Consider the following 26,538-nt stretch of genomic DNA (forward strand, 5'->3'; position numbering starts at 1 on the left):
ATGGACTGCTTTAGTCCTTTGAATAATGTTACTTTATTTAAATTAATTATCAATTATTTAAAACTCAAATCAACACTGTCTGAAGAAAAAAAATCCCACTTTTGACATTTTAAAGGATTTTAAATACAATCCGGAACCATCCCCTTTCGTTTTCCGGAAGGTTTTTGATGTTACTCTAGCTTCTGCTTAGCCTAACTACTTTCCGTCTGGTATTCACTCCTTTGCAAGCGAGTAATATCAGTTTAAAGCTTACTTCTCTACCTCAGCTGCTACGATATGGCGGGGAATTTTTGGCAGAGTTCTCATTAGTAAGTTTTTATTAAAACTTCGACATGTTACGGTTTTGTTTATGAATTCGCCTTCTTTGTTGTGAGGCCTAGCTGTGTTTGCGGATGCATCGTATGACGACGCTAACAGTTTCTCCTAAACTGCTGCTAGGATCTAAAATAGTCAATATAAATAAGACCGAAAGAAAACTCAGTAAGATTGTATATGCCATAAAACGTAATCATGCAAGCGTTCTGTTATGTTGTCAGCGACACCAGAGCCGGCGGCTAAAGCTTAGCTTTATGTTGTTATTGTTGTCTTGCCTGCTAGCTTCATTGCTCACGTTTTGACGTCTAAGCGGTTTAAAACAATATTGTTTCATGTATTTGTCAGTCTGCAGTGGGTCCTGGATAAGCAGGACCTGATGAAAGAGCGCCAGAAGGACCTGAAGTTTCTCACAGAAGAGGAGTACTGGAAGCTACAGATTTTCTTTGCCAATGGTATTTGTTATATTTGGCTGATAGTAATTGATAGCCTACCAAGTTATGTTGGTATTGTTCGTGTAAGCTGTGTTTGCTTAAGAAAAAAACATCTCCAGGCTTAACAGTTATTTATAGCCAATCTATATTGGTATAATAAAATGCGCTATACCTCTTTTCATATTTAATTCTGTGTCTTTCAGTGATCCAGGCTTTAGGTGAACACCTGAAGCTGCGTCAGCAGGTCATTGCTACTGCAACTGTTTACTTTAAACGCTTCTATGCCAGGTAAACGGATCCCATCCAAATAGACTAAAAATCTTATTTTTATACTCCTGTGGGAGTGGCAGTGAAATGTGTCCATATACTCCATTCAAAAACATCTATCATTCAATATAAAATGTTTTAGGTTATTGTGTTCAGTTTTTTAAATAGTTGTTTTTATTATTATTATTTTTTTTTACTTTAATACCTACTACTCAAACAAATAATTTTCTTTGTCTTCTTCTATGTAGGTATTCTCTGAAAAGTATAGATCCAGTTCTCATGGCTCCTACCTGTGTTTTCCTGGCTTCTAAAGTTGAGGTATGAGTGTTTCTGTGCTGCCACGAAGCCTCGAAGTTCCTTACTGTCTTTAAGGTTCCCACTTATTAACTGATCTGATCTTAATCATTTTTGTCCTTTTAGGAATTTGGAGTTGTATCCAACACCAGGCTGATCTCTGCAGCAACATCTGTGTGTAAGTGACTGTGTTTAGCAACATATTCTTTAAATTTAAAAATAAATGTGTTTTTTCTCCTGCAGTGTAGGTTGTATAATGCTGTTTTATTTTTCTCAAACAGTGAAAACAAGATTTTCCTTTGCCTTTCCAAAGGAGTTCCCCTACAGAATGAATCATGTAAGTAAAATATCCTTGCGGAAGTTAATATAACAGGCACAGCATCATAATATAAAGAGGTAAAGTGATCTTTTTTATGACAGTCAAAAATACCGTTTTGAGTTTTGATGGTAAATTGCACAGGACAGAAAGAGTTGAGGACATTAGACATGAAAAACATTTAAGTTGTTGTCTTATGTACATGATATTTTAGTAAAGCAGAGATTGAGGAAAAAATGGACAGAATTCAATTGATCTGAAAAGTTATTTATTAACCGCCATGCCGCTTTACAACATAACAAGAACATTTTACTCTATATCACAGTGTCATGGCATTAATGTCTATTAATATGTGAGATTCCCCAGCTAATGTTCACACCCTTGTGATGAAAACTCAGTTACTCTGAGAGATAGCATTGTACTGTGTGCTACAGTACGCACAGTTGTTGTGCACAGCATCTCACATTGTGGTGGCAAATGCAGTGAGCTGCCACAAGATTATTTATCTAGCATCACTGCAGGGTTTCCGGGACATCACCAGCACAGCTTTGACATGCCCTCTGACCAGAAAAGTGTGTAAATTATTATTTATAGAGGGCCACTGCAAAGTGATAAAAGGAGGGAGTGGTTCACACAGCAGGGAGGGAATTTGCAAGGTGATGCTACTCATAAACATAAATTTTTGTGTCTGCTTTTGCAGACATAGTAAAAGAGAATGATGGAGTAGCACACAGACAGTTCTAAACAAAAAGCGGTGTAGATTGTGAGCAGTCTAATATTTGCTGGTGGAGTTTTTATCAGAAGTTTAATTATTTCTAATTGTGCTACAAGTGACTGCTTATCTATTTGAATGTTTACTAAACCATAAAAATTCAAGAACGGGTAGCTTAACTTCCTCAAGTTATAAGTCAGAGAAAATAAACAAAGAGGGATAAATAAAATTGTTATTTTGCATGTTAATTGAGAAATTTTGGAATTGCTTTATTAATTATTATATATACACTGTATGTATGTGTGTGTGTGTATATGTATGTATGTGTGTATATATATATATATATATATATACACACACTATGTCACGTATGTTGAATAGTATTTAAAAGCTTTGCAAGCTTTTAAAGGTGTATAATATATTATACTGTCCAGATGGTCTTCTCTCAGATGTCTTGGTTTTTAAGCATTTTTAATTTGTGTTGTGAGTAAGTTATCTCTGTAAGAAGCTGCCATGTGTTTTCTTTGGAGTCTTCTCTGAACTAGTTTATGTTGCCATGCATGTTGTGTCCTAAACCCAGTCCTGCTTTGTGTATTTACAGATATTAGAATGTGAATTTTACCTTTTGGAGCTGATGGTAAGTACAGAAAGATTTGTGTCTTTAGTGCTGGCTTGACTGAGTGTTGTGTTACTGATTTATTGATGTAATATTTTTCTATGTTTTCAGGACTGTTGCCTGATTGTGTACCACCCCTACAGACCACTGTTGCAGTATGTGCAGGATATGGGACAGGAGGACATGCTGCTGCCTCTGGCCTGGTACGATACCATCTGCTTGACATTTGTCGCTTTTGCTTATTCGATTTAGTTGTTTTTGTGTGTCCTCACTCTGTGCCTGCCCTGCCAATGTCTCTTTACCAGGCGAATAGTGAATGACACGTACAGGACAGATTTGTGTCTGCTCTACCCTCCCTTCATGATCGCCCTGGGTAAGACTTGTACCCATGCATTTCAGATTGTTCTCTAATATAGTTACTGATTTTAAATAAGCTTTAACCTGATCAGTTTTTCTTTTCCTCCCACAGCCTGTCTGCATGTTGCCTGTGTGGTGCAGCAGAAAGATGCCAGACAGTGGTTTGCAGAGCTCTCGGTCGACATGGACAAAGTCAGTTTGATATCAGTTTCAGTGTTGTAGAGTTTTACCCATTCGTACTTAGCCTCATAACATATAGCAACTTGAGGTTCCACACATTGTGATATGGCAGGCACATTGTTGCCTGTTTAAATCAAGTTTTTACATATTTATTCTCACTTTGCCACCATTAACTGCTGATGAGTTATCTGCGTTTAAGTAGCACGAGGTCATGAGATTGACCTAGTTATTAAAATCACTGCTATCCTTTTATGTACTGTATGTGTATGTGCTAGTAATATTTTGTGCTCAAATATTAACCACATAAAGTGATATTTTTGCTATGGATTTGAGCATGTAACATACTGACACAGACGGATCATGTCATTCACTTCATGTATATGATTTTACATAAGAAAATGTTCATTTTGTTCAATGACTACTGTATATTTTACTTACAGGAAAATGACCCATTTTACTTTGATTTAACATTTGTGAGTTTTCATTACTGATGTTGCGTTGCCTCACGTTGTCTTGTGTTTTTTGTGTGTCTATTTTTTGTAAAGATCCTGGAGATTATCCGTGTCATTCTGAAGCTGTATGACCAGTGGAAAAATTTTGATGATAGAAAGGAGATAGCTGCTGTCCTAAATAAGATGCCAAAACCCAAACCACCTCCAAACAGGTATGTAGTGTACTTGTTTCTTTCTCTTTAAAAAAAAAAAAATCCTATATTTTAAAACACACAGGACAGATTAAGTAGAGTAAAATATCAATCATATATATTTCACCTCTGTAATATTCTTGATATTTAAATTGAGCCATTTGTGTATATATTTTAGCTATTTTTTATATTTTGTAAACTTCGTAATATATTGTATAATTTAATTAGTTTAGTCTGTTACTGTTATTGTTTTGGAGCAACTGTAACTCACATAATTTGCTTAGGGATTATTAAAGTATTCTGATTCTTACAAACCAATTTATAAAAGAAGTTGGGAGGTTAGACCTTTGTGCAAATAAAACAAAAATGCAAGGATTTGGTGCAAAAACAGAGATTTTGATAAAGTGGTTTGATCAACACAGTTTTAGTTTTAACATCTGGTTTGTTGCCGCTACATATTTTCAGTGTTTAAGTGATTTTGAAATGACTTTTATCTCAGTTCATGTGTACATTTTACAGTGTTTTTCCTTTTTTATGCAATTTTTTTTTTTTTTAATAATGTGAACAACACAGTGCTGCCTGTACAGTGGCTTGCAAAAGTATTCGGCCCCCTTGAACTTTCCCACATTTTGTCACATTACAGCCACAAACATGAATCAATTTTATTGGAATTCCACGTGAAAGACCAATACAAAGTGGTGTACACGTAACAAGTGGAACAAAAATCATACATGATTCCAAACATGTTTTACAAATAAATAACTGAAAAGTGGGGTGTGCGTAATTATTCAGCCCCCTTTGGTCTGAGTGCAGTCAGTTGCCCATAGACTGCCTGATGAGTGCTAATGGCTAAATAGAGTGCACCTGTGTGTAATCTAATGTCAGTACAAATACAGCTGCTCTGTGACGCCCTCAGAGGTTGTCTAAGAGAATATTGGGAGCAACAAAACCATGAAGTCCAAAGAACACACCAGACAGGTCAGGGATAAAGTTATTGAGAAATTTAAATCAGGCTTAGGCTACAAAAAGATTTCCCAAGCCTTGAACATCCCACGGAGCACTGATCAAGCGATCATTCAGAAATGGAAGGAGTATGGCACAACTGTAAACCTACGAAGACAAGGCCGTCCACCTAAACTCACAGGCCGAACAAGGAGAGCGCTGATCAGAAATGCAGCCAAGAGGCCCATGGTGACTCTGGACGAGCTGCAGAGATCTACAGCTCAGGTGGGGGAATCTGTCCATAGGACAACTATTAGTCGTGCACTGCACAAAGTTGGCCTTTATGGAAGAGTGGCAAGAAGAAAGCCATTGTTACCAGAAAACCATAAGAAGTCCCGTTTGCAGTTTGCCACAAGCCATGTGGGGGACACAGCAAACATGTGGAAGAAGGTGCTCTGGTCAGATGAGACCAAAATGGAACTTTTTGGCCAAAATGCTATGTGTAGTGGAAAACTAACACTGCACATCACTCTGAACACACCATCCCCACTGTCAAATATGGTGGTGGCAGCATCATGCTCTGGGGGTGCTTCTCTTCAGCAGGGACAGGAAAGCTGGTCAGATTTGATGGGAAGATGGATGGAGCCAAATACAGGGCAATCTTGGAAGAAAACCTCTTGGAGTCTGCAAAAGACTTGAGACTGGGGCGGAGGTTTACCTTCCAGCAGGACAACGACCCTAAACATAAAGCCAGGACAACAATGGAATGGTTTAAAACAAAACATATCCATGTGTTAGAACGGCCCAGTCAAAGTCCAGATCTAAATCCAATCCAGAATCTGTAGCAAGATCTGAAAACTGCTGTTCACAAACGCTGTCCATCTAATCTGACTGAGCTGGAGCTGTTTTGCAAAAAACAATGGGCAAGGATTTCAGTCTCTGGATGTGCAAAGCTGGTTGAGACATACCCTAAAAGACTGGCAGCTGTAATTGCAGCAGAAGGTGGTTCTACAAAGTATTGACTCAGGGGGCTGAATAATTACGCACACCCCACTTTTCAGTTATTTATTTGTAAAAAATGTTTGGAATCATGTATGATTTTCGTTCCACTTCTCACGTGTACGCCACTTTGTACCGAATACTTTTGCAAGCCACTGTAGTTAGTGTCATACTGACGTAACACTGACATGGGGATTTCCATGTTAGAGGTGGCTGAAAAGATGGAGATGATTAAAAAATAGTCTCAGGTGAAAATGATTGTAGACGGTTGTCTCATCAGAATCTGTATTATTTTTTTTATTTATTTTTTTTAAATTGCCACGTTTGTACACAAATGAGGATTTGTCTTGGGTGTCATGGTACAAAAAAAAATAAATCAAACTGTGGTACAGAAATGGAATATATGGTGTTTACAGTATCTTTAAATATTATTATTAATCCTCATAACAGGAAAAAAATGTATGTATGTATGTACGTACGTACGCTAACTACCGACAGATATTAGAATAGAAATTAAGAAATATGTAAAGGTTGTGCAAAGTGTAGGTAGAAAATTACTGTACATGTGAAGATGAGGTTTGAGCTTCTTTTCTCTGGAAATGGTTTCACAAGTTAATTGTTTTTAATTGCTGTGGGTCTGCTTTCATTAGTACAGTATGTTCTTGTACACTTGGACTTCTCACAGTCTATCTCAGTGACCTGTATGCACTTCATTTTTCTCTCTGTCTGCAGTGAGAGTGATCAGAGCTCCAATGGGAACCAGAGCAACTCCTACAGTCAGTCTTAGCATGCCGTCTGTATTTCCGTGGGAATCCATAATGTCGACGTGGAGGATCTTCTTGTAATGTCACAGTGCAACCATTACAGTGTCACTTGGAAACAGTCACAATAATCAGAAATTTGATCCTCAATCAACCCCCACTCCCCAACAAACTGAGTGTCTTTACCTTTTCCTCCTTGTCTGATCATTATGGGTTTGTGGACTGAGCGAGAAACACGGAAATGCCTGCAGTGAACAGCAAATCGAATACAACAAGCCATGACGTTGTCTCGATTAGGCTCCAACTTGAAACGAACTTAAAAGCCAAGGAACATTTTGGGGGTGGAAGGGAATGTAGGGGGAACAGATGTAATGGTTCAGTAGACACTCGTCATTGTGATGATCCTGACATCCTTGAACAGTCCAGAGGAGTGAGTGTTTACACGTCGAGCTCCGTGGGATTTGAAAAAACAAAACTTGATCACGAGCACTGTGCGTGCATGTCTGTGTCTGTGTGTACTACATGTGAGCGGCCACTCTGGGTGGGTTTTAATTCCTCAGGGATTGCAGTAGACTTTTTTTTTTTTCCTGTTAATTGATTTTGAGCTTACAGGGTGGATCTTATTGGTTATCACCCTGTTCAGCTGTGATGGGATGCACCTGCCCTGTTAAGTGTCTCTGCTGGCTGATTGGTAAACTGTGGCTGGAGAAATGCCAAGAGAAGCTCCTCATGAGGGCACAAATGAGCTCTTTGAATACAAGAATTTACTGTTTTGAATTATGACAACCCACCAACCCCCACCTCCTTGTAAATAGCCTTATGATACTTTTCTTTTATCTTTCATGCTTTTGCTTATATAAGAAAAGTTTAATGGAAATCATGAGCTGGTTTGTGCTTCAGATAAAAGTGCCCCTGTTTGTTTTTATAGTAAATATTTTTTCCATTTACCCTACTTTAGTTGTATAGTGCATTATCTAACACTTTTTTTGTTTTTGGAAAAACCTTTGCTTTTAATTTGTCAGGAACATATTTTTTTAAATGTTTATCTGCAAAGTTTTGGTTGTACCTTATTTTAATTTACTCTATTCCCTGAATTTAATCACTGAGTTGTGGCAATATGTGTGTGTAAATGTCTCTATATTTTTGTGATGTAATACAGCGGAAGCTGTGTGTGTGGCTGTACTTAAAACAAGGTGCTTGAAAGCCTTACAAAATAAAAGCTGCTGGTTAAAGAGAGAACCCCTCATGAAAGCACATTGTCCCATTCAGGTGAACTGCATAGTGTGCTGCTATTGTTGCTTATTATTATTATTTTTCTTTCAGGCCTTTTCTTTTTTTTTTCCTTTAAAAAAAAGAAAGAAAAACAGATGTGGCACGGTGCCCTCTGGCCTTTTTCCTGCCATTCAACTCCTCTATTGTTGGTGTCCACTTTAAAATAGGGTGTGATCCTATGATCCTACATGGATATATCTAGTTCTAGTTAAAGAACAAAGAAAATATTATTTTAAGGCTCATTTCGAAGCTCAGTTATGGTAATAAAGTCTATTGTGTATTGTCTACTTAACAAAGTGGGCCTTCGTTTTTGTGTAATGCACATTGAGGCATCTTCCAGCATGTTACAAAAGTCATAGGAAATCCTTTTTACCAACAGCAGTGTCTGCTCAGAGCAGGGGCTGTGGTGGGACCCCTAGTGTTGATTACAAAGAGTGACAGCTGACATGTACTGGTAGAAAATTCGGAATGTGCACAGCCTGGGGCTCCAAGTGGCGACATTAAAAATGAGGATAAATTGTACGTTATGATTATGAAAATGAAGCACTGAAGGTGCAGTAAACTCTGGTAGTTGACGCCTTCGGGGTACAGTCAGTTCCCGTGACGTCGCTTTAGCTGCATAAGGGCAGCGGAGGTAGTATGGCAAGCTATGTGATGTCTCCTTCAAAATAAAGGTCTAAAGTCAAGATTACACATGAACTGACAAAATGCGGAAGCAAAACTATTTTTAAGTGCTTCTTCAGGAGTACTTAATCATAACCTTAACGTAAAGTCTGTGACAAATCTGTTGGCAACCGCACCGACAAGGAATTAAGTTTAAAATAAGTGTAACCCCAAAGAATTAATCATGGTCAAAAGATACAAAAGCCTGTTTGAAGTTCGACTTTTAAAGCTACTACGCTTCAGTAAACTTGAAACAAATCTTCATATTTTCTCATTCTCTGTGGCACACCTGTTCATTTTTGTGACCTTTTATTGCCACAAATATTGTGCTGTTTCTAATATTTTTATTAGCACTGTTGCCTCATTTATAAGAGTTTTATCTGTTTTAAAAGGTTAGATACAAAGTATTGTCAAAAGGGAAGGAATTTTGTCCTGTTGCCACTCATTCATTTGGCTGTCCACCAGTAAAGTAGCCTTATTATTTTGTAGTAGTTTAATAATGGTTTGTATTTAGCTTTGGATTTATCTATTTTTGTTCGGCACTTTTCTTGACATTACTCGAATTATTTTGCAAAGGATGACCCGCAAATCCACTTTTATATTGAAAACATAACCGGAACCCCTTTTGTGTTTCACTTACTCTTGACAGTAATTATAAAAAGGGGGACATAACCTGGGAGCTCCGAGCGGGCTTCAGAGAAAGTCAACCCCGCTACGGGGACGGGCTCCGGGCGGGATGCTTGTGTCCGGTCGGCTGGTCCTCGTGCCGTCGCCTCTCACCTGCATCCGCGTGCACCCATGAAGCCCCCGCTGATGAAGCTCTTGGCTGCCAGGGTGAGGCGGAAAGTGGCCAGAGACAGAGAGCATGTACTGGCGTGTCGGGTTCGCCTGGACTCGGTCGTGTGTGGCTGATCTCGGACCGAACCAGAGCCTCTCCTCCGGTCTGCTGGGGTCCGATGATCAGCTCTCGTTTTACGGGTACATCATCGCATACCCACTGCAGGACTGCGGCGGGATCATGTCAGCTTTGGGCTCGGACTCGTGGTGGCGGAAAACACTGTATTTGACCGGAGGGGCTCTGCTCGCTGCCGCTGCTTATCTGCTGCACGAACTGCTGGCCATCAGGTACCAACAACAACAACAACACAGGGACTGCCAGAGAGAGGCAGACCTCAGGATCCCTGTACGCAGGCCTCCCAGGCCAGAGCACAATCCGTGTGGATTTGATCTGCTCATATTTTCACTCCAAAGCTGTATTTTCCACTGAGGTCTGATATTACTTAATCTCGTCTGATTGGGCTGGGTGAGAGTGGAGACGGGGGAGAAGGAGTCGTGAGTGGGGGTGGGGGTGTTGTGATGTAACGGAACCTCCACCCCTTGAGCTTCCTCCTCATAAACACACACATATTAGGGGAGATTTCCATCTTCGCTAGCTTATTTCTGTGATTAGTGATATGATAATAGTTTATTAGTGTTATTGTATGTCCGTGTGCTACCACGGCCTTCACATAGCTCTGCTGCCAAATGAAAGGACATTAGAGGCAGTAGGTCGCTTTCATTAGTCTCTGCTAGAAGGACGAGGGAGGTGATGGAGGTTAACACTCCCGCTGGTGTTTAGGTCCAGTCTAAACGCTGCAGTGGTGTGTCGGTCTTTTATAACCTCTGATGTAAACACCTTGAATCATGAAGGTTGCGGGAGGGGATATGGTAGCTTTAAAGTAGAAAGAAGCGCTGTGTGCTTGATTATTCATTTTCAGGGTGAAAGCTTTGACTGAGCGAGTTTATTTCTTCGATTTACCCGCAGTCCAGGCCAGGGTCTGTGCTATGTTACAGTTTAAAGGGTACTTAGTGTTACTGCAAATGACACTGACGATGTGCTTTTAAGATGAGGAAACGGAAGCTTCCTCTGCGGTTTTTTTGTTGTTGTTTTTTTGTACCTGTATGAGCGGATATGTTGCAGTTTCCCCCCTGCCTCCCTTTCTCTACATCGTCCTGTCAGCAGCCATGCGTGCTGTAGGCGATCCTCTTCTATTCTGGTGTCAGCGGCTATTTAAGCACCGCACTGAAAATAGACAGCTCCTCTGCACTCAGCCGCCTGCTTGTTTGTCGTTTCAGCACTTTACACGGCGGACAGCTCCTTGTCCTAATTCTGCATCCTCTCCGCGTGAATGTGCTGCTTTTCGTCTGGCTGTGGTTGTGGCAGTTTTGACATTAACCGGTCGGTGATTCGTTATTATAATGTTACAGTTTTCATGCAGACAGCCCACGTGATGCACATACTTACGACCTTTTCATTTTCATTTTTTATTTTGCTGACGAAAGCAAGAGAGTAACTTAGTAAAAACTAAAGCAGGAGGACATTAACTGTGAGGAAATGTACTGACAGTTTCCTCAAATAATAAAAACCAGATCAGAATAATCTGGAGAGCGGAGAGCCAATCAGAACAGCCGATGAGTATGGAAGTGATTCAGTCAGAAGGTTAGAGTCGCAAATTTGATCTGGCCCCGGAAACAGTGCAGCAAAATTGCTAATTTTGGTATGATCCAATACCAAGTAAATACTGGGCCACTATTGCCGATACCAATATCAGTACCAATACTGATTTCAGTGTATAAAGGCAGTTTATGTAGGGGAGAGTAAGTGTGTCATGACTAATGAGACGAATCACTATCAATTTTCAAATTTTAGACCACTGAATCGCTGTGATTTTTACTTTCCACAATAATTAGTTAACACAATAAAAACACAACGTTCACCTTTTCATGGATATGAAACTGTGTTGTTGTCGTTTTTTGTTTGTTTGCTTTTTGGAAACTTTTTGGAGTGCAATTGTTCCTGTCTCTAAAGGACTTTTTTCAAGTGTGCTTTACGCTGTAAATAAATCCATGACAGTCAAAACAAAAAGGTTTCAAAAACACAATTCAGAGGGCGACATACCTTACTTAGAGGATAGAAACAGAGTATCAGCCCTCTTGTGCTAGTATCAATCCAATACCAGTTCCAGCGTTGGTATTGATGCTATCCATATTTGGATCGATCTGCCCACTACTAGGTACAGCTAGCGCCCATGACCCCCGTTTCTCACGGAAATGCAACAAAATTCTAATGCTTGGTAGGAAGAGAAGAGTAGACATATGGACATAATTTACATTTGATGTCAAGGAAAACAGGACGCTGGAAAAACTCTCAACAGTAAAAACACAACAATTTTTACACCAACATTTTTATATTTTGTCACCTGAATCAGCTTCAGATCTAGTCTGCTATAATCTTTAGATATTTGGCCAACTAAAACTAGACTGAAAGTAAAAGATTTGAAAAAAATATGGCTAAAATTAAATAAAAATGTGCTGTGCTTCTGAGACTTACCTTAACCATAAAATCTGCTAAACTACTTTAAGTCTATCTTTGTATGCTCCCCCAAAACTGGCTAAATACATACACCAACCTTATTACTCTAACAATAACCACAAAAATAAGTGCTTTATGAGCAACTGTGGTGGCTATCTCCATATTTTTTTGTTCATGGACTCTTCTACAGTTGCAGTATAGTTCTTTATCTTGTAATGGGCTTTTGGCCAGACTTCGACTGTATGAAGCTAATAGCTCTTCTCCCTTTAAGGCCGCCCTCCAAGCCAGATTTCCTCTGATTGGCTGCCCTTTGTAAACCCGTGTGCCTGTGCCAAAACTGACTATTCAATGATGCCCACTCTCACTGACATCAGAGGGGCTAATAACATCAAATAATAGAAAAAACTACACTCTCTATATAGTTGATACAAAATACTTGGTTAACACTCATCCTAACTTAAATTTAAACATGGTCTAATGTTATATCAAGTGTTTGTACATCTAAGATCTAAAGATTTGTGTCATGCCGACTTCCTTTTTGTTCCCTAAAAGCGGGAACAGCCTAATTGCTTCCCTGTTTTCAGCTATAATATGAAGTAGACTACTATGAGGATGGTATCAGTCTTCTAATCAAAGTGAAAAGCAGGGATGTATTTGAGGCTGATAGATTGGTCTTAATCCATCATATTTACAATGTAGCATCAAGAGAAAAGGCTAAACTTCTGATGAAGAACACAATCCAAATGAAAAAATGCTGAAAACTGCAAAGGACTAAATGTCTATGTAGAAATATAGAAGACGAGTGCTATGTCCATGTATGCAGTTGACTCACACCCAACCCACACTCTACATTTTAGTGTTTAGTTGTTGTTTTTTCACAACCCTTGGAGTGTATGTGACATGCAGCTCTTTCCTTCTTTGCCTCATACAGAAAGGAGGAAGAGCTGGACTCTAAAGATGCAATCATACTCCACCAGTTCTCCAGGCCCAAAACTGGCGCCCCATCTCTGTCGCCTTTCTGCCTTAAGCTGGAGACCTACCTCCGTATGGTTGACCTGCCCTACCAGGTATGACTGTGTTTATGTGGCTGCAAAAGAAAAACAATATTTTGTCTGTTATATAATAAAATGAATTTATTAAAAATAATCTCTCCTGCAAAGGTCACTCAGTTTCTTTTGCAGCATTTACCAACCACTTTGAGAATTTTCTCATCATCTTCCCACCCCCTTTCCTTAATCCTCTTCTAGAACTACTTTGATGGGAAGCTTTCGCCGCAGGGAAAGATGCCATGGATCGAGTACAACCAGGAGCAAGTGTGTGGGACAGAATTCATCATCGACTACTTGGAGGAGAAGCTGGGCGTGAGCCTCAACAAGAGCCTGACACCCCAGGAGAAGGCCTTATCACGCGCCATCACCAAAATGGTAGATGAGCACTTCTACTGGTGAGGGACCGCTGAGATTCAAGCTGATTGTTTTTGTATTAAATGAGTGCATCTGTGTGTCTGTATATATAAATATATATGCATCTCACAGGACCATAGCTTACTGTCAGTGGGTGGACAACCTGGAGGAGACCCAGAAGATGCTGTCGGTGAGCGGTCCACTGAGTGACCTACTCAAGTGGATCCTGAGTCACCTGACAGGTGGGATAGTTAAGAGGGAGATGTATGGTCACGGGATTGGACGGTTCTCTACCGAGGAGGTGTACGCCTTAATGGAGAAGGACATGCGCACCCTGGCCACCCTGCTAGGTGAGGGTTTTTTTTCCAATTTAAAATAGTATGAGTCAGCCTATGGGCAACTGAATCTATTTAAGTATGCATTAAGGTTAGAAGTATGTTTATCCAGAAGACAAATGGATTCAAAACTTGGAATCCAGAAAATCACCCAGATTTAGATGTGGTCACATTCGAGTCTTCAGTGGGAAAACACCTTTTTTTTCTTCCTTTTTTTTTGCTTTGTTTTGTAAATCTACAAATCACTTTGTATTGTGAAGCTCGATCTCAGTGTGTGTCACCATTTTGGTTGCATATTTTACCCCAGGGCCAGATCAGTGGCTTTTCAATATGCGCCTTGAGACCTATAACCAGAGACATCACTTTTGTTAGCAGCAGTAGATGGAAAAAAACTGAAGGGATTGCTGAACACTGACCTGCTGTGGTAGAAACTTAGCATTGCAATCACTGTCAAACCGGGTAGTTCATGGTAGACAATTTGCAGTTGTTTGGCCATGACAGGTGGCTTCTCAGGTTAAATGTTTTTCACTAAAGGTGTCAGTTAATCTGTTACCAGTATGTGTTTATTTATTATAAAACAGAAGAAAATGGAATTCAAGGGGGGAAAGCTTCACTGTTTGACTTATATTTTTCTGTCTGCTGTCTAAGGTGATAAGAAGTACATTATGGGCTCTAAGCTTTCAACAGTAGACGCCGCAGTGTTTGGTCACCTGGCCCCTGCTATGTGGACGCTACCGGGATCGCGGCCAGAGCAGCTAATCAAAGGTGAATTCACCAGAAAGGCAGTCTACCTAATTTCAAGCAAACTTGCACTTGAGTGATGTATGTACAGTATACACAACTCCAATTCCAAAAAAGTCAGGATGATGCATAAAGTGTAAATCAAAACAGAATGCAATGATTTGCAAATCTCTCAAATCCATATTTGATTCATAATAGAACACGGGAAACATATCTAATCTTTTTCTTTCTGAATTTTTATATGAAATATAGAAATATAGAAATGTGAACTTTTGCATGTTCTAATTACACATTCAGCACAGAATTCATACATTTGAACACTATGTATGAGAGGAAAACAACACAATGTCCTTTAGCGAAAATCATAATCAACTGATGCAAGATGAGAAACATCAAAATGAAAATGAAATTCACTAAACTGTAAATCAAGTTATTTGTTTATCTAAGAGAATAAGAATAAAATTAATAATAAGAAACTCTCTGATCTTTGACTTAGAAACTTTTTTAACCTTTTCTGCTAACCTTTAAAGCTCATCAGTGCCTAAAAGGACCAATGGAAAAGTGATGAATTATCATTTTATTACTATTTATACATAAAAATCTGTTTTCTTCTTCTTTTAAATCTAAGTCATCATTACTGGAAAATAATATTTCAGTTAGGGCCACTTTAGTCAAAAGAAGGTGTTATTTCCATTAGGCAGTGCAATATATGTGTATACACAACAGCCCAAGATGGGATTAAAATGAGCAACTGGTGTTTAGGTGGGTTGCAAAGCAGCTTGTAGGCAGGCTAGAGCAGTTGCACAGAAATCCCCAGTAAAGTGTTTCCTGAGCTATCAGCTGGCGTTGCTATTTGCTGTTTTATGGACTGTGAGATCTAATCCTATACTCACTTATATCACTGGTGTCTCAGTGAGATACCTTATGGGCGCTGTACCTACTGAGATGTTTGTTCCACCCAGGTGAGCTGATCAACCTCGCCATGTACTGCGAGCGCATCCGCCGACGATTCTGGCCCGAGTGGTTCGTCGACCTGGAGGACTTCCGCTACAACGACACCACAGAGGGCAGCGACTCGCCCTCGAAGCTCCCCGACCTCGGCCTCTACTCCCGCACGGACACTTTCCAGGACGATACGCGCTCAAACACTTTACACACTCACACGCCACAAGACCCGCCATCGTCTCAGAGTGACCCCACGGGCCACTCACTGTACGACTCTGACATGGACACAGAGTGTTCTGAAATAGACCAGCCAAAGTGCTGACGAAACACACACACACACTTATAGTACACACTACATATAGGCACGCCGCAGGAGGGAGCTGCATCCCACCTATGTTCTACCTCTTAGAACAGAAAACAACAGGGGGGTGTATTCGGTGTTCGCCGGCCGGGACGTTGAGGGTGTAGGAGGGTAAAGTGCCAACTGTAGTGGAGGAAAGATTGCAGAACAAGGAAAAAAAGGTACAACAGAGATGAAACTGGAAAAGAAGTGAAGAGAAAAAAAAGAAATGTAGGTTTAAAAGTGAGAACTAGACGCATTCAAATCAGGAGTAAATGACGCAGTTGCCGAGAAACTCCTCCACATCAACTGCAACCACAACCTTCTACCTGTTGTCTGTTGCGTGCCCACTGTTGTCCCTCGTAGCAGCTCGCACCACCCAGCAGCGTTTTGCGTCTGTGTGTGTGAGTATTTGTGAGTGCATGTGTGTGTGTGCGTGTACCAAATGAACCTTTAATACATGAAAGGATCTGTACAGAATCCATCAGAAAGAAAACATTTCAGTGTAAATATATAAACGAATCTGACTTCATTCTCAGATTTAATAGATAAAAACTGTATTATATATGAGTATAAATAATATAGATAGGCTGGAACTATAGTATTATGTCGTCTGTCATATGGTGTAAATATTCTAGGTGTTTATCTTATGAATTCCTACCCTGCTGGTCTAAGATCAGCTAGAGGAACCCTGTGAATTCTTTTACTGTATGTATCCGATTACAGGGATATTACAGTATTTAAACAGTTGAGAAAAGAAAACTCATAAAACATAATAGGTAGTAAACTCCCAGTTTCCATTAACATCTTGTCTAACTGAGGCAATTATTTTGCCTCCAAAAAATCCCCCAAATCTTAATGTACGCTGCTGTTTTTAGGAGATTTTACATGCATTCAAGCATTGAGCGCACGCCAAACAATCGTGTAGATATAGAGCGATAGATAGAAGACAGTCTGAATCAAAGTGCATGGCTGATTCAGGCCCATAAGTCTCTCTTAGCACCCCACATTGATAATCTTTAGCTACATTTCTTAGTAAGCCTAGTGTGATGGAACGATGTAGCTTGTTTGTCGGTGCCTCTGGCCAAATCAGCCGTGCGAGCATGTATCCAATGGATTATGGAAAAAAAGCACTTGTTTTCTTTCAGCATTTCTGTCAGAAAATGTTACGTAAAGCAATAAGAGACACAGACACAGGTTCAATTTATGCCAGGCTGTGATAATTGTGGTGTGTGATGGTAAGGAGCAGGCTCTATGTGCGCTTGTCGTTCATCAAGCGCACGTACCGACAACGTTTTGTATGCATGGAAGAAAGGGCGAAATACTATTTATGTTCCTGTGCACATTAGCCTCACATCATTTTAAAAATATTTAGCTCTAGAAGTTTGTTGTCTGTACTTACAGTCCTGGTATAAAGAAAGCACACCCTCTTTCAACTCTAAGGTCAGAAAACACGTCAGGACATATTAAAAAGTCACATGGTCTTACCAGATTCTAAAATAATGTATATATAGCCTCAGGTGAATACCAACGCATGACGTATTACACTGTGTTGTTATTAAAAAAAATAAGCTGAAATGCAGAAGCAGGATGTGAATAACCAAGTATACCCCATGGTCCAGTAGCCATCTTTAAGCATCAGTAATCGGACGTAATTGTTTTCTCCATGACGGAATCAGTCTCTCACATTGTTGTGGTGAAAATCTTTTCATGTGGCTGCAACACAGACCAACATCATCACACCTCCACTCCTGTACTGGACAGTTGGTGTGACATATTTGTGTTAATTTGCTTTGTTTGGTTTTCTCCAAACATGGTGCTGTGCATTATGGCCAAACACCTCCACTTTAGTCTCATCTGTCCAAACGGCATTGTTCCAGATGTCTTGTGATCTGTGATCTACATGTGAACTGTAATATTTAACATGCTAACTGAGGCCTGTAGAGTCTCAGATTTAGCTCTTTGTTTTTTTCAGTTTCTGTAAACACGGCACAGCCAGACTTTGGGGTGAATTTGCCAGGATGTCCACTCCTGGGACGACTGACAAATGTTTTCTCCTTGAGATTAATCTTTCTCACTGTTGAATGACAGACTTCAAATTGTTTGGAAATCGCATTATAACTCTTCTCTATGAACTTTGCAGAAGTCTTTGCTCCTTGGGAGTGTGTTAACGCAAACAAGCGGCAAAACCTTTTCCTTTCAGAGAATTGCTCACACTTCCTGATGATCAGTTAATGAAGTGCATTTGATTAACAGCATCCGGTTGCTACTTCTGTGGAAGCAGTGAGGGTGTACACACACTGCATCTGTATTTTTGGCTTAGTTTTAGTTAAGTAAATAATGACATGGTGTAATAATGCATGTGTTATTTTTCACATCAGGTTGTAGTTACCTCATTTAAGGATCTGGTAAGGACCAGATGTGCAAAACTGTAAAACTTAGTGTGGGTGTTCTTTATTTTTCACATGACTGTACCTGAGCTAGTTAGGTGAACTCAGCAATCACAGTCAGTCCCAGACATTTTATTCGACCTGTCCTACACTTTGTCCATAACGGAGTTACAGAGTTGCTGAAACTAAAAGTTCTGTTAGGGAACTTTAGGGGAAATTACAGCTCTCACAGTAAACAAATTGTGGAGGTGATCAGTAATTACAGTTGGAAAAACTGTAATGTGAGGCCTTTAATGGGTGTATACATGATGTCAGCCAGTAAGTTACACTAAAATATATTTGGCGTAATTTTAAAAACTGCGTCTCCAGTTAGTCATTTGTCCACCAGAGAGCACTGGAAGCAATTTTTTCAAATATGCTCACAACTCCTGCTGCTCTCAGTTCTAATAACCACATTTATAGGATAACATTAAAAATGTCTTTTATGCTATAATAAGTTGTTTTTGTATGTTTGAGTTTTTCAAATGCTCAGAATTGTCTCCAAAATGTGCAAGCGTGGCTTCGTTTGTGGGGATGCTGCATGTATGTAAGACTAGAATTAAAAACAGATGTAGCATCAACTTACCTCTAATTCGAAAGAAGAAGCAACAATCCTACATAACGAAGGGAACTGATGAGGAAAGAGTCCAAAGGATGAGAGGGCTTTTTATTTATTTTTTGATCCTTAAGGCACTATTACGATTCTGATGTCATTTTAAAACCATGAGTTTGAATGTGATGATGCCTCGCTGTTGAATTCTGCTCGATAAAACAATGCCATAAGTTGCTAGTCCAAACTCTGAGTCTGATCTAAGTCTTTTGTGGGGACACAGCAGACACTGAAGCCTTTATGGGTGTGTGTATGTGTAAGTGTGTGTGTTCAGCAGCTGAATTTCAGTGGAGTAACAGACTGAAACTAAGAAGCTAATGAACTGAAAAGTTTGGTTTGGTGTCTTAAAACCCCTGGCCTGCATGCTATTGCCTTTTAATGTTAGTAGTCAGATTCAGCCTTATGGACGCTGAAGCTAAACTGTTTACTTCATACCAGTGCCAGTGTATGACTTCTGTTTTTGTATGTTACATTTATTTATATATTATATTTAGTTTATGCTATTTCTATTAATTTGTTAAGATGGCTGATGTGCTTGAATTTGATAAGCAATTCTACTTTTTTTCTACATTTTGCACTTTAGTTATGTTTACACGTGTTACGTTTCTATGTCTGAAAATCACTGTCAGACTAATGATATGCATTGGTGTATTAGTGCACTGCTAGATTTTCTTCAGGCTTCTGCTGACATATAACTCTTATAAAAGCTACACATGTCCATCCACAGCAGTGGTTGCATGTATATCCACAACCTGGAAAGTTTTCCAGCTCATACATGCGGTTTGCTGCATGTCTGACATTTGCTGCAGACTCTGCCTTTACAAGACACAATAACTCAGCTTCACCCTGCAGTGATTTATGTTCACTTGAAGCCGAGATACCAAACTGACACTCGATCTTCTGTAAGCAGGGTGAGGTGAGTCATCCTGCTGATCGGCTGATCATCAGTGTCTCCTCTCTCCCGTGCGACTTCACCTCTGGCAGTACAAATTGCAAAAGTCCTCCTGATAAGAGTCTGTTGCCAACTCTGTCTGTCTCAGTGTTCCTCTGCATTTCGAGGTGAGAAGTCAGGGTTTAAGCCCCGCCCTGCGCGTCACAGTTCCCATTCTACCCCGATTCCTGCTTGTAGACTTGTAGAGGCCACATTGCGCTGTTGTCTTGATGTTGTGCGTGCGGAAAAACACTTGTGGTATCTTGTTGGACTGTAAATAAGTGAGCCAGAAAAAAGCCAAACTAAATATATAATTTATAAATGTATATATATATATAGATATATATATAGAAAGACAGAGAGAGTGAGATAAATGAATATGACCTGAAAGAACATGCTCTGCAAGGGTTAAAAAAAAAGAGATTCTTATGAATGTATCATAAACAGAGATAAATGCTGTATGACAATGGATTACTTCTAATATTTCATTAAATATAACTGCCATATTTTCCTCTGGTTTTGTTTCCGTCATTGTGTGGATTGCTGCATGCATGAAAAATTAGAATATTTCTGCATGAACTGTTCAGTATCAACATGTTGAACTGGGTATACTCTGGCATATCTATCTCATAATCCCTCTCCCTCTGTGCTTGCTGCCATACGACAATACTAAGCCCACCCAACAATGCTGAAGGATTAGCTCTCTGCCCTTTTCTTTGGGCTCTAAGGGAAACAGAGAGGAAAAAGCAGGGTATAGAAAGAGAAAAGGCAAGTTGCGGGAGCACCAATGTAGAGACGGAGCGTGGGTTTGGGTGCGAAGCGGGCTTGAAAAGGGGAAGAGACAAACAGCTCGAGAACAGATGAATGATATTTGATAGCTTTGGCTGGTTGCGTTTCTGAGACCATTGTGCAAAATCCCTGGGAGATCGCTTCCACACAAGATAGGGGAGACAATTCAGGACTGACAATGACACCAGAGTATAAATCATCTCTGGTGAGTCAAAGATGGCATACAGTGTCAGAGGGAGCAGCTGTGTGTGTGTGTCTAACACGTGGCTGAATGCATGATATGTGAGGTGAGACAATGTGTGTAGTGAGAACTAAGCGTGTCTGAGTGTGTGTGTGTGTGTGTGTGTGTGTGTGTGTGTGTGTGTGTGTGTGTGTGTGTGTGTGTGTGTGTGTGTGTGTGTGTAAAAATATGAAAAATGCAGAGGATGCCTGTAGGAGCGTGAGGGCCGGGAGGAGGGCAGATGGTCGCTTGCTGATAGGACGGAATCCAGGCAACGGGGTCCTCCAGAGAGCTGGGTTCAAACCAGGTTTACACACACACACACACATACACACACACACACACACACACACACACACACACACACACACACACAAATATTCACGCTTATCTCTTTCTTTCTCTTTCAGGCACTCTCTTTTGTTGCCCCTCAACTGCACACACCAGTTTCAAGTGGTGTCAAAATAAAAGCTTGTGTATATCAAATGATAGTAAAATAAAATACAGGTGCACAGTTAGACAGATTCCTTGTTATTTTAAGGTTGATAGCAAATTATATATCTACATATTTTTTCATTTACTTTAACTTGACCTATTATTGAATATTCGAAATTACAAAAATGTGCATTGTCAGTTTGTTTAAATAAAGATATCCCAGTTCCACATTCTCAAAATGCAAAGTGTCAGAATGTTTTTAACCACCATTCACCTAGAAATTTAACACAGGTAAATAAACTTTGCCTCCATCTCCCCTTTAATTGATACTACAATAAACCTTTTTTTTTTAGAGTATGTTTGATCAAGATTGTGGTGGAGAAATGCAGGAATCTAGTAAAATAACATAATAACTGGATCTAAAAATTAGGGGAAAATTGTGAATCTTTATAGTAAAGAAGGAATTATAATAACAATAATAATAATAATAATAATTTCACTCAAAAATGAGTAAAATTCAAAATCTGTATGTGTTCTTCACTTTTTACCTACTTTTTTAAATTTAATGCCATTTTTAAGCTTGTGTGTCTTCTCTTGTTCTGTAACCTCAACACATAACTAATTGCCTAATGATTATTCATGAAAATCGATGATTATGGAATAATGGACACACTGGCCTGTAAAAAAATAATAATTTTGAACATCGGCATTCACCGTTCAAAAATCGACCACCTTACATTCAACTTAAGGCTCTTGAGGCTTCCTTTAAACCACCAGGTGGCGTCAGGACACTTTCCGATTTGACCACCGATCAGGCCAAGGTGTAATAAAACATACAGTACAGACACGAGGTGAACAAACCCAGTGCAGAGATGTACTGTTAAATGCATTTCCAGCTGGTGAAGGCTCGCACAGGTTCTGAAACAACAGTTTAAGCTTCATTTTTTTTGTAATTTAGACTGAAGCCACAACCTTTTAATCTCTATTTGAAAAACCCTGTCGATATGTTCTTTTTCCTTTTTTTGCACAACATTTCAGTGTTAATTTATTTGCACACGTTTCCCATTTAAACTATTTGTATATTACTTCATCGTACATGAAAATGATAAATAGGACAGGTTTATGGTTATTTTTAGTGTGCATGCTGATGGCAGCAGGCCCAGTTATACATAATAACACTATTGTTACATCAGCTTCTGTACCTCACCTGCAGTGAGGCCTATATACCTTCATTTCACATCCTTTACAGACAGGCCTGCTTTTTATTTATTTATTCATTGCCTAATAACATTTTTTTAAATTTTGCTTCGATGGTCAGAAATTTATCTCGCCGTGCTTGTCGATCACATTTCGCATTTATCCTAATAATAATAATTTGAAGTCACTTGCTGAGCATCTTCTGTAACATCCATCACACAGCAGTATCAGAGCACATCAGCGGTAGCAAACACTTCAGCGAAGCAGGTGAAACATTTTAAACAACCGAGACGAACTGATAAAATCCCCAATTTTAATGCGAGTCCGCACACAATAAAAAATACAGTTAAATGCGACTTTTCCCCCTTCTTTCTTCCACCCTGAAGCGCAATGAACGTGCAGGACTGCAGAGTTTTAGAAAACAAATACGCTTTAATGACAAAAAGCATTTAGAAATTGTGCAATCGTTGATTTCTTTTTCCTCTTCGTTTGATCACAGATTTCAGGTCACTGCTATTTTGTTTTGGTTTGCCTCTTTTTTCCCCTCCACCCATCAGAAACTCAAATTCAGCTGAAGATTAAACAGGGTGTGATTACAGTATTTTTTTTTTTAAATTTCACAAATATGGGGCCTTATTTTAATCGAGGGCGAATTGTTATGTAATACCTACCCATAAATAAAAAATGCCATGTGCGTATTGCAAAACGTTACATAAAAATATTGCTATGGTTATTTTTTATGATTGGCGATGAAAAGGGAGGTTATAGACCTACTTTGATGTTGTTAGGTAAGACTTATACATTCAGGTTTGTTATTTTTTTTGTACACTGTCTCACATTAACAAGCTTTGGTCTATTAAAAATGTTCCTCTCCAGTCATCAGTATTCCTCAGCTTTATTTGAGTTTCCACTTTCTTTCTTTCTTTTTTTCTGTTTTATATATATATGTATATTTATTCTTCATAATTTGGTAAAAGAACCTTTTAGTGGGTTTTTCCTCCCACATACACTCCTACTATCAGATCAGGTTATCAATCACAGGATTTCAGTGGCACAAGAACACGTGTCTGTGTTTGTGCTTTGGCACAGACTGACAGAAAAGAAACTGAACATACAAACAACCAAACGAACGAACGAACGAAGCAATACAAAAACGAATGAAGATACATCCCACAGATCGCCTTCTCCGTGAATGAATGAGTCATACAGTAGTAGTAGTAGTAGAAGTATAGCCACTGTGGCCAGAGCTGGTACCAGGATATATTCAGTTTTTTTCTTCTTCTCAGGAAAAGAAGGCAAAATGGGCTGGATTGTTCAGAGTGTTCCAGCCGGACAGTCTCGGTCTTTCTCGTCACAGCATTTTGGAAAAGTACAGAAATAACAAACAGCAAAAACACACTGTAAACAGGCGCACAGAAATTTCTGCACAAAAGGAAAAGCCTTGAAGTCCACCAATACTCAGTCTCAATTGTATTATTATTATTATTTATTTATTTTATTATTATTATTTGCTGATAAATTAGGAATGTAAAAATGTAAATACTTTCACATTTTATTATATTAAAGCAATACTGTATTTTTATTGTGAATAAGTTCAGGTCGTCACAATAAATTTAGACGAATACCTACAATTTTACAATAATAATAATAATAATAATAATAATAATAATAATAATAATAAATTATCTGGCTGGTATTGGCTTAAAATTTTAAACATTGTACAGCAGGTGTCTGCCATTTCAGCCCTCTCTTGCCACAAGCCGCGAAGAACCCCTGTTGCTTTTGTTATGATGGAAAGATGGCGTTTATTTACCCACACTCACTGCGACTAAATCATCATGCCCGAAGCGAGTTTTTATGTTTTTTCTCCCCGCGGACACGTCTCGTCCGTGTCACACTCTGCCTTTTTTTCATCTCTTCTTCTTCTATTTTTTTAAATAACATATTTGATGATGGCACACTGGCGCCTGGGTCTGGCATAAAGAAAATGTCGCTGTTTTTTTCTTATTCTTTTTTTTCTGGTTAGCACACACCACCCCGATACGTTTGGCAGTTCTGCGGCATGAAACCTCTCCATACGGCTCTGCTATGAGTATTTTTAGCGCTCGCGTGCCACTGCGTGTCCCCACTGTGTCTGTCCGTGGGTCCAACATCTAAACTGGCTGAGGTCCAGTTCCGAGCGGTCCAGCACAGAGAATAAAAGAAATAAGGAGGCGTTATACCTCCTTTAAGGGGTCCGTGTTTTTACTCGGGATTGAGAACTGAGGTCACTGCACGGGAGTTTGTCCTCCGTGGCGAGGAGGGGTGTCCCCGTACATGTCCTCTCCTCCAGGTATCTGTCCCCCAGCGGGCGTCATCCTCTTCTCCTTTTGCCGCCGGTTACAAAACCAAACCCTCACCACCTCCTTCTCCAGCTGCAGGCTGTCCGCTAGGGAGTTGATCTCCGCTGCTCCCGGTTTTGGACATTTGAGAAAATGGCTCTCCAGAGCCCCTTTGACGCCCACCTCAATGGAGGTTCTCTTTTTCCTTTTCCGTCCCTGTGCCGCGATTTTATCCAAGCTGGTGGGGCTCCCCGAGGTGGAGTCCGCCTCCTCCAGCCACTTGTTCAACAACGGTTTTAGTTTGCACATGTTTTTGAAGCTGAGCTGAAGCGCCTCGAACCTGCAAATGGTCGTCTGAGAAAAAACGTTCCCGTACAGTGTCCCGAGAGCCAGTCCCACGTCCGCCTGGGTGAAGCCAAGCTTGATTCGCCGCTGTTTGAACTGCTTGGCAAACTGCTCCAACTCGTCAGAGGTCGGCGTGTCCTCGTCAGACTGATCCTGATGGCCCCCGTGCTGGTGATGGTGTGTGAGAGACTGCTGGTGGGCCCCGGGGCCGCCTCCGTGTTCACTGAGGTGCGGACTGTGGCTGTGGTGGTCCTCTTCGCGCAGAGGGTGGTGGTGCATCCCCCCTTGCTCTCCCCCCGGCATCAGACCGAAGCCGGACTGAGAGTACACCAGGCTCTGGCCCTCAGATGTCGCCATACCGGAGATGTGCGTTGTGGCTGTGCTGGTTCGCCATGCTCTGGCGTCGTGATGCGCCTGCTGGTGCGCTAGGTGAGGGTGTCGCTGTTGCTGCTGCTGCTGTTGCTGCTGCTGCTGCAGACTGCTGGAGTTCTGCAGCTCCTCTCGGTCACTGTCATGCAATACGGGTTTCACGTCCTGTTCTCCGAGGGGACTAGACGGCCAGGGTGCCCCGCTGTCACCGTGAGACAGCGCCGTTATCCACTGGTGCGCGTGGCTGAGCGGATGCCCAGCGCCCGGTAACGTGCTATAGTCGTTCTGGAGCAGGGTGTGCGCGTCCCTGTACGCTGCCGCCTGCTGCATGCTCCCGGACTCCGAGTGCGGCGGCGGCGCGCTGCTGGGGGTACTGAGGACGCTGTAGTGGTTGGACGTTGCGGTCGCCATAACTATCGGAGCCAGAGTGATAGCTGGAGTTAAAAGGAGGCTGCCTTTGACAGTAACTCTTTTGCGCCACGGGGCAGCTAGGCGTCTCTCTCCAGCATCTCCCGGGCGCTGTGCCAAGGGGACGCAGAGGCGCGCACCTGTGGTCCGCCTCGCTCCGCTCTTTATTGGCCAAGAACGGTTGACAGATGTGGTTACCCCTGACAGCACCCCGCTCATTGGTCACGGGAGATTGTACAGAAACCCCAATCACTCTGCCCAACAATACAGGCAGTCCTGCAGGATGCTAGAGTACTACAAAGTGGAGGGAGAAATCAGGCAGTGTAAACACAGAATAGGCAGAAGAACCTGGGTTGTACTAAAAGAAAAAAAAAAAAGGGGGGGGGGGTGTCTGACGTTTCTGTCTTTGTTTTAAAGTACTTTTATAACCTTGATCTGGGTCACTGGGTCACAAGTGTTGGATTTGTGCGTCAAAACGCTGCGTAAAAGTTACACACGAGATGAAGACTTTACATATTATTTATTGTAGGATAGCCATCACTCCCGTTTTAATAGTTTTTTTAAACGCAACTTTCAGAGAGCAAAATGTTTAAAATTACC

General features: G+C 40.5%; 3 protein-coding genes across 3 annotated transcripts; 2 read left to right on the top strand and 1 right to left on the bottom strand.

Annotated features, from left to right (window-relative positions):
* The first annotated feature begins 148 nt into the window (after positions 1-148).
* ccnc (cyclin C) lies at positions 149-8,072 on the top strand. Its single transcript, XM_026143105.2, has 12 exons — positions 149-308; positions 661-767; positions 950-1,034; positions 1,262-1,331; positions 1,434-1,485; positions 1,589-1,644; positions 2,937-2,972; positions 3,063-3,154; positions 3,257-3,324; positions 3,421-3,500; positions 4,034-4,152; positions 6,805-8,072. Exons 1-12 carry the CDS (start codon positions 277-279, stop codon positions 6,857-6,859), a joined length of 852 nt encoding a protein of 283 aa, XP_025998890.1. The 5' UTR covers positions 149-276; the 3' UTR covers positions 6,860-8,072.
* A 1,380-nt stretch (positions 8,073-9,452) lies between these two features.
* faxca (failed axon connections homolog, metaxin like GST domain containing a) lies at positions 9,453-16,745 on the top strand. The gene is made up of 6 exons (XM_026143092.2): positions 9,453-9,893; positions 13,052-13,187; positions 13,368-13,564; positions 13,656-13,873; positions 14,507-14,623; positions 15,562-16,745. The coding sequence occupies exons 1-6, from the start codon at positions 9,634-9,636 to the stop codon at positions 15,864-15,866; spliced, it is 1,233 nt and encodes a 410-aa protein (XP_025998877.1). The 5' UTR covers positions 9,453-9,633; the 3' UTR covers positions 15,867-16,745.
* Positions 16,746-23,963: 7,218 nt separating this feature from the next.
* On the bottom strand, positions 23,964-26,305 carry pou3f2a (POU class 3 homeobox 2a). The gene has a single exon (XM_026143613.2). It carries the CDS (start codon positions 26,155-26,157, stop codon positions 24,763-24,765), a length of 1,395 nt encoding a protein of 464 aa, XP_025999398.2. The 5' UTR covers positions 26,158-26,305; the 3' UTR covers positions 23,964-24,762.
* Between the last annotated feature and the right edge of the window lie 233 nt (positions 26,306-26,538).

This window comes from Astatotilapia calliptera, chromosome 15 (genome assembly GCF_964374335.1).
Source record: "Astatotilapia calliptera chromosome 15, fAstCal68.1, whole genome shotgun sequence".
Classification (NCBI taxonomy): Eukaryota; Metazoa; Chordata; class Actinopteri; order Cichliformes; family Cichlidae; genus Astatotilapia; species Astatotilapia calliptera.